The sequence below is a fragment of the Ovis aries genome, chromosome 17 (genome assembly GCF_016772045.2).
Source record: "Ovis aries strain OAR_USU_Benz2616 breed Rambouillet chromosome 17, ARS-UI_Ramb_v3.0, whole genome shotgun sequence".
Taxonomy (NCBI): Eukaryota; Metazoa; Chordata; class Mammalia; order Artiodactyla; family Bovidae; genus Ovis; species Ovis aries.
The window spans coordinates 4,531,491-4,543,743 of record NC_056070.1 but is presented as its reverse complement, the minus strand read 5'-3'; the positions used below and the strand labels follow the sequence as shown (position 1 = coordinate 4,543,743).

At 40.5% G+C, this 12,253-nt stretch overlaps 1 protein-coding gene across 14 annotated transcripts in view; it reads left to right on the top strand.

The window, feature by feature from the left end:
* Positions 1–12,050, top strand: part of TRIM2 (tripartite motif containing 2) — a 183,538-nt gene extending 171,488 nt beyond the window's left edge. For 12 of the 14 annotated variants that reach the window (XM_060400930.1, XM_042234263.2, XM_060400929.1 and 9 more), the window contains 4 exons: positions 424–592; positions 1,658–1,728; positions 6,632–6,772; positions 7,841–12,050. In XM_060400930.1, the coding sequence (XP_060256913.1) occupies positions 424–592; positions 1,658–1,728; positions 6,632–6,772; positions 7,841–7,993 (534 nt within the window). In that variant the 3' untranslated portion in view covers positions 7,994–12,050. Of the gene's footprint in view, positions 1–423; positions 593–646; positions 871–1,657; positions 1,729–6,631; positions 6,773–7,840 lie in introns of those variants that run through there. The other 2 variants (XM_042234267.2, XM_042234266.1) reach the window with 2 other exon arrangements.
* Positions 12,051–12,253: the final 203 nt, after the last annotated feature.

Below are 12,253 nucleotides of genomic sequence, written 5' to 3'. Positions count from 1 at the left end.
AGAAGTAGCAGTGGAAGTGATTAAGGTCACTTTTTGACATTTATAATATTTAAGAATCTAAAACTTAAGGAAAAAAATTAATGTGTGCTATGGCAAATGCTATAGCAAAATGGACACAAAGCGAGTTCCCGCTGCTAATCCAGTGGTTCCTTGCTCCACCAAACTGCTTCCTTACACAGGAATTGTGACTCAGGTTAAGGGGATTCTAGAACATTTTTGATGCTGATTCCTTAAAAAAGTGATTGCATATAAATATCAGTAACAGATAATGGATGTGGGGAAGACCATTTTCAGGACAGATAATTGTGGCCCGTGAGTAGCCATGCACCTGTTTGAACAGCCAGGTCAGCGTCTGCTGACACCCTCATCCGTCTTCATGCTCTGCCGCGCTTTCACCTTCATTTCTGCACTTGTTTCCGACAGACGAAAATCGGATCAGGAAAGTTGATGGGGCCCAAAGGAGTGTCTGTGGACCGCAACGGGCACATCATCGTGGTGGATAACAAAGCGTGCTGCGTCTTCATCTTCCAACCAAACGGGAAAATAGTCACCAGGTTTGGTAGCCGAGGCAATGGGGACAGGCAGTTTGCAGGTACACTCGATGGTAATATGTAAACCCCCTTTTTTATGCTTCTTCTGCTCACAGTTGCATGATGTTGGAGCATGTTGAAGACGCCTCATCCCCAGTGTGTTTGCCAGCTTTGGGAAAGACACTGGGGATGGAATGTAAGCGAAAGCATGGTTAGATGCTTCTCAGTGACTCTACCGGCAGTAAGTGCTACTGCAGCCCATGTGTGGCTTTTACTGGTGGCAACTCAGAAGTCTAATCTTCAGATATTAACATTGAATAAAATCGTTTTTAAATGAAAATGTTTGAGGAACCTTGGAAAGCCTCCTGTTTCCACCTCACTGTTGCTTTATTTAAAAGTTTCTGAATGAGAATAGTTTTCACCTAAGTGATTATATGAGACCAGGAGTATAGAATATTTGCTCAACACAGGGAAGGCAGTTTCTTTTTTTTCTCTTTGGTGTGCCACTTTGCAGTCACAGGCTTATTTCATTTTTTTTTTTACATCTGCAAGAAGAGGCTGAAAACAGTTGATTATTTTCTTTTGAGGAGGATGCTTTCGGTGCTTCACCTTAATTTGCATAGTCTTTCTTTATGCTTTGTCTCCAGTTCTGCCAAATTCTGAATGTCGCCCAAAATTATAAAGTGTGGGTTTCTGAGCTACTTGAAAAAAAATTATTACACGCTGGATATTTTCCCCTCGGTGCTCCCAAGGGTCACCATGTCTCTCTTCAGTGGGAGCTGAGGGCCCCGTGTGACTGTCGGGGAAGCCGGCAGAGGTGACTTTCAGATGGTAGTGTGGAGAAGGAATTCTGATGCTTACTGCTCATTCCACTCCATGAGGGCTGCTGGAACAGTCAGCTTGATTTGGAAGAAAGCAGAGTAGACAGCCACAAGTGTAGAATGCTATCGAATCTGTGTTATCTGAAGCCAGAGGTCTGGCTGAATGACCTTTTAAGAACCGAGTCTATAGTTCTTTGTTTTTTCTTAAATAACTAAGTTAATATATGAAGTTCTGTAACTACTGTGTTGTTGTAATCATTTTCGTTGTTATGGTTATCACATATTTTTTTCTTATTTTTATTTCAGGTCCCCATTTCGCAGCTGTAAATAGCAATAATGAGATTATTGTTACAGATTTCCATAATCACTCTGTCAAGGTACTATAAACACATCAATTGTTGTTAACTTTTAACTGCTTTAATGCAGGAATCAGTCTGGGAGAAAACACGAGACTTGCGTATACACATAGGACCTAGGGGATGTAACCTAAAAGAGCAGATCTTTGCTTCTCCTGAAAGATGTAGGTTTTAATTTGGACACACAGACTTTGCAGAGTCAGAAAAGTGAACAAAACATTGTGGCAATAAGTGTCTTCATTTGAAACTGATGTAAATGGAGATGACTTGAAAATTAAATTTGAAAAAGCAATTGCTTGAACTTAGGCAGAACTTTCTGAAGCTTAATGTTTTGTGGCTATTTGATAAATTAAAACAGATGACTTTTTTCTGTTTTCTGCACCTAGGACCTTACAAACAAAAGTAGATATTAGAACTCTGCCGCCACAACAGATTTGAGGAGGGAATAGCCCTGGCATCCGTTCATAGAGTGTCCTTCATACATCCTTTCACACACTTGGTGCTCCCTCCCCCTCCCCCAAACACTGTAGTACATCTTTCTTACTAGGTAAGTGGGGAGAAAGATTTGACCTCTATTATGAGCAAATCAGGAGAAAATAGAGTGGTTCAAAACCAGAGTCTCACTCACTCACAGGAATGAGAAAACGCTTGCTAGCATTCTAGACCAAGCTTCTCCGAGTGTAATGTGTGGTCCGCTTGAAGGCCGTGTCGGGTGGCCTGGGCAGTGCCCTGGCAGACACTTTTCCTCTCCGAGTTCTTTATCTGTTTTTAGGGTTACCTTCTGTTTACATCAAGTGATACGGGTTTGCACTGATCCTAGGAGTAACATTAAGTTCTCCTTGTAAGTAAGCTCCCTTCAGTGTTTTAAAGTCAGGCATTGCAGATGTGCGGGAGGGTAAGAAGACGGCATGGGGGAGGCCAGTGAGTAAAGTTTGCGCTTAGAGACGACCATTGAGCACTCAAAGCTAAATATCAGTCTGCCAGCATGGATGACTGGAAGAGCTAAATAGGGATGGGATTCTAACCCAGAGGAACCCTCTTCACTGCTGCTTTTCCCCAGCTCTTCCTGGAAGAAGGTGTCTTGAAGTTGGCTAGATAAATGGAAAGGCCTCGTGCTTTGGAGATGGGCGCCAAGTCCCCGTGCAGAGAGGGGAGCACAGTGGTGCTGGGGCAGGCTGAGGGGAAGGATGCCCACCGTTGCTGCTTCCTTAGAAGGCCGCTTCCTGCCATGGGTCTCTCCGGAGTGGCTGCCTGAGTGGCAGGGCCCTGTCCGTCCCCTCCTCCACATACACACACACCGCCCAGGCTTGGTAAGAGGAAGAGGACGGTGGGAAGGTCTCTTGAGAATGAGGGACGCACACAGCAGAGTGGCAGCAGAGCCTCAGCCTGCGGCCATTCTCCCAGGGGGCTGTCACAGTCCTGTGGACGAGCATAACTCGAAAAGGACAACATGGGCCATCACGACACCCCCTACCCTCCACTCTCTTTATAGAGCAGCCCTTCATTTAGCCGCTGTGCGCGCAAGAAGAAGGAAACCCATGTAGGTCTCAGTGGTGCCAGGGCCAGCGAGGCTGGGCCTAGGTGCCACCACTCCCAGCAGAAGACGTGATGGTGACCAGGCTGCCCTTTTCCACTGAGCACAGCTGGGGCTCAGAGCTTCTCCTTTCCCTTTGCTCAAGGCAACTGTGTGAGCCAGCTGGCCTCTGTGAGTGGGAGGATTCCTATTTACCAGTCCTGCCTAACACTGTAGGAGGAAGGAAAACATATGTAATAGCCAAAATGCAAGGCAGAGAGCCACAAATGCCTTTCTTAAGAATGGGTACATGTAGGGACTGCCCTGGGGGTCCAGTGGCTAAGACGCCGCTTCCAGTGCGGGGGGCGTGAGTTCAATCCCCGGTCAGGACTGAATGGCCAAAAAATACAAAAAAAAAAAAAGGTGCACACAAAGTTCTCTAAATATCCAGAAAAAGGAAGATTTCCATAATTAAGACTGTCAGGGAAGACTTCCAAGTGGAGGTGGTGTTGAGGTGAACAGAATTTTGAAATCAGAAAAGGACTATCATCAAAATCGTAAAAATTTATCAAAAAAGAAAACTATAAAAATGATTTCAATCATACTTCTGCCTGTTAGTATGCTGTCATCTGAATAAGTTACAAATAATTAAATGACATTTTAGGTGGGAAAAATAGAAAATATGAGAAATTGAAAGTCATTAAAATCGTGAAAACATTTCAGGTTTTCAGTACTGTAGAGGCAGTTTAGTTACTTAAACTCAATTTTTCTCTCATTGAGAAGGAAAAAACACAGTCATTTTGATTTTTCTCTTCTCTTCGACAGTTGTTGTCATGTAGCTTTTATGGAATAGTTGGGCGTTTTTTCTTTATATAACATGAGCAGTTAACAAGAATTCTTGATTCGAGTCCCTTCTCTGTTGGTAAACATAAAAACCTGAACTATAGGTCAGGGGTACCAAGTGGGCTAATTGGTTCTTTAGCTACCTTCACTATATACATTTTCCTCATTGCAAAACAAGATTAAATTAGCCTTCTTCATAATTTCAGAATGGAGCGGAAGCATGTAAGCCGTTCAAATTATGTCAAGGAAGACATACTGACTTAGATAAGCAGACAAAATGATTATTTGTATAGCTTTTTTTTTTTTTCATTTTTATTTTGTATTGGAGTATAGGACCCAATGGTAAAGAATCCCCCTGCCCAGCCAAAGACACAGGTTTGATCCCTGGGTCAAGAAGATCCCCTGAAAAAGGAAATCCCACTCCAATAATCTTGCCTGGGAAATCCCACGGACAGAGGAGCCTGGTGGGCTATGTAGTCCATGGGGTCACAAAGAGTCGGACATGACTTAGCGGCTAAACCACAACAGCATTGTGACTTACGATACTGTATGAGCGTCAGGTGTACAGCAAGGTTATTCGGTTATACATTACAGACATCTTTTACACATACACAGCTTTTCTTTTTCAGATTCTTTTCCCATTTAGTTGATTACAGAATATTGAGTAGCATTCCCCGTGCTGCATTAGATCCTTGTTGATTATCTGTTTTGTACATAGTAGTATGTACATGTTAATCCCAAAATTATGTGAAGGAGATAAAAAGAATCAGAAAAGATTTCAAAGACACGACATCTTAGTAAAAGTTGACTCTTGTCTCTGTCCTTTCAAAGAACCAAAGAGGTAGCTTATTTACTTGGCAAGCATGTAACTAATTCAGAAAGCGGTCACGACTTTTTTATTTTACCTTAAAGAAAATTTAGGCTTTAGAGTTGGAAGCGTCTCCCTTCCCCATCATAAGAAACTAAAAGAAATAGCATCATTTTACTCTTTCATGACCACAGAGATGGCAGTAAGAGAATCTCTAAAAGGCTCTGAAAGCACCTTCAGATGAGACGTGTGCTCAGGCTTGGTGGCCTCTCTCAGGTCCTCGTTTCAGAAACCTCACTCTCATGGGTGCCTTGCATACGACACTGTCTGACTGGTCAGTGAGCGTTTCTGCCTGTGTCACGTGGCAATGAAGGCATAAGAGAATATCCTGAGCGTGTTTCAAAACCAGATCTTCAAGATAAAGTTATGCTTGCTAGTCTTATCATTAAACACATATGAAAATGCTAATTCTCTCAGTGTTAGTAATCTGAGTAATCTACAGTTGGTACATATACTGTAACACTATTAATAAGAATATTTCAGTTCAGTTCAGTAGCTCAGTCGTGTCTGACTCTTTGTGACCCCATGAATCGCAGCACGCCAGGCCTCCCTGTCCATCACCAACGCCCGGAGTTCACTCAGACTCACGTCCATCGAGTCCATGATGCCATCCAACCATCTCATCCTCTGTCATCCCCTTCTCCTCCTGCCCCCAATCCCTCCCAGCATCAGAGTCTTTTCCAGTGAATCAACTCTTCGCATGAGGTGGCCAAAGTACTGGAGTTTCAGCTTCAGCATCAGTCCCTCCAAAGAAATCCCAGGGTTGATCTCCTTCAGGAGGGACTGGTTGGATCTCCTTGCAGTCCAGGGGACTCTCAAGAGTCTTCTCCAAAACCACAGTTCAAAAGCATCAATTCTTCGGCGCTCAGCCTTCTTCACAGTCCAACTCTCACATCCATACATGACCACTGGAAAAACCAAGAATATTTAATTAACCACAATAGTCCAGTGCTTGGCCGTATCAGATATTAGAGACTTTGAGAATTCTGCAGTTTTGTTTAGCTCCCTCTTCCATCATCCTCCTTCTCTCATGGGCTGTATTCATCAAAGCTTATGGCTATCTATTCTAACTAAAATATTCTGAGAAAATCTATTTTAAAAAGCCATTTTCTTATTCCTCAGTTGCTGCCATCACACACACACACACACACACACACACACACACACACACACACACACGCACGCACATACTCACTTGGATTTTCCTTGCTATAAATGTGTGGTCCAGCCGCATTTCTTCTCATGTTGACGTAGTAAAATGGTAGTGAATTCTGAATATCTGGCGTAACAAAAAGCTCTTACTTTCTGATTCAACTTTGAGCGATTGTCCATCCTGTTAGAAATACAATTCCTATTCTTGAAATTAGATATTTATTTAAATGCAAAAAGAATGATGTGTTTGGAAATTACATCTCTACTTACTCATACTACCTTATATTTGTATATTTTTGATAATTTATAACAAAAGTATTTTTCACATAATAATACAACCAAATATAAGCTAGAAAAAGAAGTGGTTTAACAAATAGTAAATCAGATTTAGATGGTAAATTTGGGAACCACAAGTGATATGCGGGGTCTAGTTTGTAAACTGCTCCTTTTTGAAGAATGTCCTAAATAACCTGATCAGACATTTTTTAAAAACAAGAATGTTGGCTTAACTATTTTAGTTTAAAATAATTTAAAAATATCTCATACAGGTGTTTAATCAGGAAGGCGAATTCATGTTGAAGTTTGGCTCAAATGGAGAAGGAAACGGGCAGTTTAATGCTCCCACAGGCGTAGCGGTGGATTCAAATGGAAACATCATTGTAGCCGACTGGGGGAACAGCAGGATCCAGGTAGATGGATTTGTTTGTTTAGAGTGATCGCTGTTTGTTGAAAGTGAAGTCCCCCAAACTGGAATGTTTTCCATTTGTTCATTGGTTAGGTAATTAGGCTGTAAATAGTCTAACCAGAAGTGCCAAACTAAGGAAGGTGGAATAGAAACAAGTCAACCCAGGGTGCTCTGGGCAAAGCAGGGAGCATCCCAAGTCGCTCTGAGAACAGCAGTGTTCGGCAGTTGAATCTGATGATGGATGTCCTCTTCTCAGGAAAGGGGTCAAGACTTTAAATGTAACACTGTATACTTGTAATTTCTCCAGGGTATTAATCTTGCTTAATTATCCCAGTGGACATCTACTTTTGGAAAAGGTGTTCTGTATCTGATGGGAAGCCAGAAGCAGACAGGGGGCTACAGTCAGGAGGCAGGCTGCTGTATAGGGCCACAGATGATCAGCTGTTTGCACTGTGGCCCTCATCACACCTGCCTTTTGAAACACCCTATAAGCCAGAAGAAAGCAGCCTGGGCCTGGGAAGGAAAAGAGTTCTTTTTATTTCGTCATAGCAGAAGCTTACTGACCAAGAAAGACCACTTTCTGTCCAAATGTACGTGTTGAACCATTGACTTGGTATAACTTACTCTTTTCCAAAAATGAAAAAAAAAAATCTCCATTTTCTTGATGCACGTTGACTCAGGACATTCTTCTGTGGTCTAGTTGCCAATTTTTCCCTCTTGTGCTTGGGAATAAAAGAAGATAGTGAGGCTGGAAGGGGAGAAGTGAAAGCTCAGAGTGAGACAGAAGGGTGGTTTGTTCCTCAGGCCCCATCCAGAGCCATTCCCCTCACATGGGACCTCTGTGAGCGTGTAAGCAGGGTCCTCTGGCTGGGGGTGCGTGCCTTGTCCGTGCCCCTGGGGCACAGAGAGTGAACGGGGAGCAGGCATGGTGAGCTGTGGGTGAGTGCTGCCTAAACAAGCCTGGGGGCTGCACCCGTGCTTCCAGGTGCGAAACGCCAGCATCAGAGGTTTCCTAACTTCGGCCTCTTCCTGTTACTCTAACTTCTGTCGCACTCTGACTTTATGTTTTCAGGTTTTTGATGGAAGTGGATCGTTTCTGTCCTACATTAACACGTCTGCTGATCCACTCTATGGCCCCCAGGGCCTGGCCCTAACTTCAGACGGCCACGTGGTGGTTGCAGACTCTGGAAACCACTGTTTCAAGGTCTACCGGTACTTACAGTAACAGTGGGCGACTGGACACCCCCTTACGAAGATCTTACACCGTAAACTGGAATGGATTTCCTGACGCAGGACCAGATGATACTAGACTTTTCTTGCTAGAAGGAATCATCGGTGAACTTTCCAAGGTTATTTCTGAATGTAACAATTTCCTTAAAAACTGCATATCTGATTTCCATAATCCATGTTTAGAGTTAAAAAAAAAAAAAAAGAAATCTCTTCTACTGAATCTATAAAAACTGCAAAGTTTTACACCTGTGAACTATGGCACATAGGACAGGGATTTATGTAGTTTAATTTTGCAAATCAAACAAGCATTAAAAAAACAACTAGAATATTTAAAGGCATTTGTTAATCCTGTGAGTGATAGCTTTTGTGCAGAGCTTCCAAAAACAAGATGAAAACAAAATCTGTTATAGTTATATACTTTATTTAACCTTGGTCACAAGACCCAGGGGATCTTCTAACCTCACTTTTACAGTAGATATTACTCTTGTGACATTTTTTGTTTATCAGTAACTATATATAACATTACTTTGGGAAAAAACGAAAGCTGTCTTACAAAATCCTCCCAGCTGGGATTAGCAAGCCTCTTGAGTTTAGCACTTAAAAAATCAATGCAAATTTCCCACCCTTTCTGAGTTTGATCAAAGATCTTCATGTGTTCTTTTCACCTCTCTCCTGCTCACCTGGTATCTAAAAACAAAGTTCATTTTCAGTTCAATTTCAGGGAAGCCTGAAATTCCTGATACTTTGAAAGGCATTTTACAACAGTAATGTTACCTTTTGGTAAACCAACGCCCGTTAACTCCAGGTTAATGCACTGGAATGTAACCAAGGAAAAGTCAGTCACATTTTCTGTGCCGTGTTCTCACACGTGTCTCTCCTCTTCCACTTCACGAATGCGAAAGCTTTACCTCTTGCAAAATGTCAGCACATGTAGTAGGACACCAGTATCCTAGGACAGAGAGCCATAAGGAGCCCTTTGGAGGACGGGTGGTGTCAACCAAAGGCATGTGATTGATTGATCAGTGGTTTCCCCTTAGAAAGCAAGTGTTACCAAAGTCGTGTTATCGCGAGAGCATTACAGGTAAGGGCATGTTATGGTTATTTATCATTGTCTAATGACTAGTAGAGGCATTAAAGGACTATGTATACATGATTAGGGTAAGGTAGAATGTATCATATATATATATTTAGCTGAACCTTTGGTGTATTGAAATAGGCAGCACTCTGAAAGACAGAAGCAGCTTCAGCACATTCCTCAAAACTGCACCGTTTAAAGCCGTCCTCATAGAGCAAGCCCTAAAGCAGATGTCATTTTTGCCATTTTCCAGGAATGCTGGTATCGGCTGACTGCTAGTCAGAAAATGGCCTTCTGTGCTTTCAAAAGCAAAACGAAAAACAGGTCGAAAGAAACAAAGTTGAACTTGATTTACATTTAAGTATAAATGCATTTTGAGAAATGGTAAGAATAATTTAGTCAAATCTGATTCTGTAAAATAAGATGTGGTGTATTTCCACTGTTTGATTTTCTACTCAGTTCTACCAAATAGATGTTGTGTTTGGCATTTTCGATAATGACTTGGGGACCTTTTTCACTAAAAGCACCTTAAAACTGTACTATGAAAAAACATTTCCCACATGTATAACTATGTGAATGTGATGTTTCTTTTTTCCTAAAGTCAGTGGTGAAATGAGTCTTTGAATTTGAACACTGATGTTTAATGAGCATTTCCTGGGTGCCAGAGGCTATTCAAGGCACTGGGGAGAAAGTAATGGATAAAACAAACAAAGCCCCCTGCCCCTTTGGAGCTTACACTCTAGGGTGGGAATGTCATTTTACCATTAACTAACCTTCTGCATAAAAGATAAGCTAGACTCGATAATTCCTGAAATGTTTAAAAGGAAAGGTTTTAAACTGGTTAAATTAATTTCAGTTTATTTTCACCAGTGAAAGTAGCTTCCTCTGTAGACTCTGTCATAGGCCACGGATCTTAAGGCTCGTTTACTTAAAGGGGTTTTTTGCACATTCAAATTATACTTGTGAATTTAGAAATTAACCAGCCATCATAATGTATTAGACTGGCTATCTTAATAGAAGGAACACAAAGCTGATTTTTTTACATGTCAATATTGGAACGAAACTGGAATAAAAGAAGAGATACTTTGATTCAGACCTGTCCCACTACCTGTTCCTAACACATGCTACGGGCACTCCAGGAAACACTATATTTCCCCAAAATAAATACAGTCGCATATGCTAAAGTATAGATAACGTTTCAAATTTGGATACATATGTGCATTTACTGTATTTCTTGGTAAGCATATTTTAGGGGGAAAAGTGCTGCTGATAGGATGAACAGACAAGATTTAAATGGAGTTTTGTCACATTCTAAGTGGTTTCTAGTAAACTGAGAAGGATATTAAAATAAGTGACTTTTTGTTTCTGTTCTACCATTATTGTTTGATTTCTGTTTGTCACGTGTACAGAACCTGTCATACATTCATGATAAGTAGCACTGAAAAACTACCCATTCAAATTTCCCCTGGGCACTCACGGCAAAATGTTGCCAGTTAGAATGTAATGGTCGGTGATGATGCATTCCCTCCCCAGTTACAGATATTAGTAACTGTATCTCCAATACAGACCTCCCCTGCTGGACATGGGGAGGTGGGTGGAGTCACTTGACCACTTAGAAACAAATGAATAAAAAGCCTTTATGACACTTAGCCATTAAAAAAAAAAAAAAAATGGTTCTTAGTATCTTGACCAAACTTTAGTCTCCGGTAACTAAAGTCCCCAGGTTACCTTCTTTTAATTTACTCTTTGACTAGATTTGAGGCAAATAAATACTAACAGGTCCATGCAACTAGAATACACTTGCTTCTACTACTAAATATACAGGGTATGTACTAAGGGAGTTAACTGGAATAGCAGTATGCTAGCAAGTGTCTGTGGATCCTTAACACTAAAGGGGTCACATAAATGCTTTGGTAATACCTAAGTTAATTGGAGGAAATAGCAAATAAACATCAGGTAATCTGCAGATTACTTCAGATGGAAAAAATCTTTGTGTACATTTGAACTGTACAGTATCCTCCTTATTCACCAGCTTCTGAAAAAGGGAGGAATATTTTTAGTTTAATAATTTAAAAGTAAGACATTTCCAGGTAAGATAAAATTGAAGGTATTTGCTGCAAACATTGTTTAATTTTGCTTAAAATTGAAAGTCGTGATATTGTTGCATTCTGTAAATGTTACAGGGTTTTAAACTTACAATTATTTTAATATTTTTGATAACTAGGAATCTAGCATTGCCATAAAGGAAACTAAGTGCCCATTAAAGATTTGTTTGGTATAAATAAATAATTTTTTGTTTTGTTTTAAGTGACAGTAAGCTACAAATCATGATGTTAATCTTAAACTTTCTGAAGATGAATTGTGTGGCAGTGATTGTATAGTCTGTTTGTGGAGAATGTATGGAAGCTATTACTATTCTAAGATAGATGAATAAATTGGCTATGTTGTTCCAATGAATGTACAGCACTTCCAGTAACTTTTGAAAGCAACACAGCCTTAAAATGTTTTTGCTTTATGACATGGGAATGTTCGGTCATCAAAAGAGTATATTCTTAGAATTCTTTATATCATTTTCAGTTCTATAGCCTTTCAATCCTATGTATGAGTATGAGGGATTTTTGTTTCCTTTTTTTTTCTTTTAAAATCTTGTACATTCCACCTTTATAGGTCTGTTTCATATATTTTGTGTATAGAACACTAAATCTTGCGCTCTTTGACATTGGTACTGATATATTCTCATCGATTGTTCTTTTATGAATCAAAATGCTGACTGCCTATTTAAAGAAGAGAATAAGCGCTGTGCATCAAAGTGTCTGTATGTTCGTAGCTACGTATGTACTGCAGTATTTTGGATGCTTTAGTCTACAATAAATCTTTAAATTAATTCTGTCTTGAAACATAGGAGAAACAAGATTCATGTGTATATCCTTACCATGCACAAAATCTCAAATCATTATAATAAAGCTTGTTTTCTCCATTTCTAGGCTGAACGTTCATTTATTTAACCTGTTGTTCTCTCTCAGTGAAGGAAAGTGAAGGTACATTTTAGAACATGTGGAAGATATCAGTACCTTAAGCAAACTGTTCATACTAGCGAGAAAAGGTTTAGTGAATGGGACGGTTTTCTTAGGTTCTCTTTCTGATAGTCTGTTGTCGGTATCTAGAAGTGCAGCAGATTTC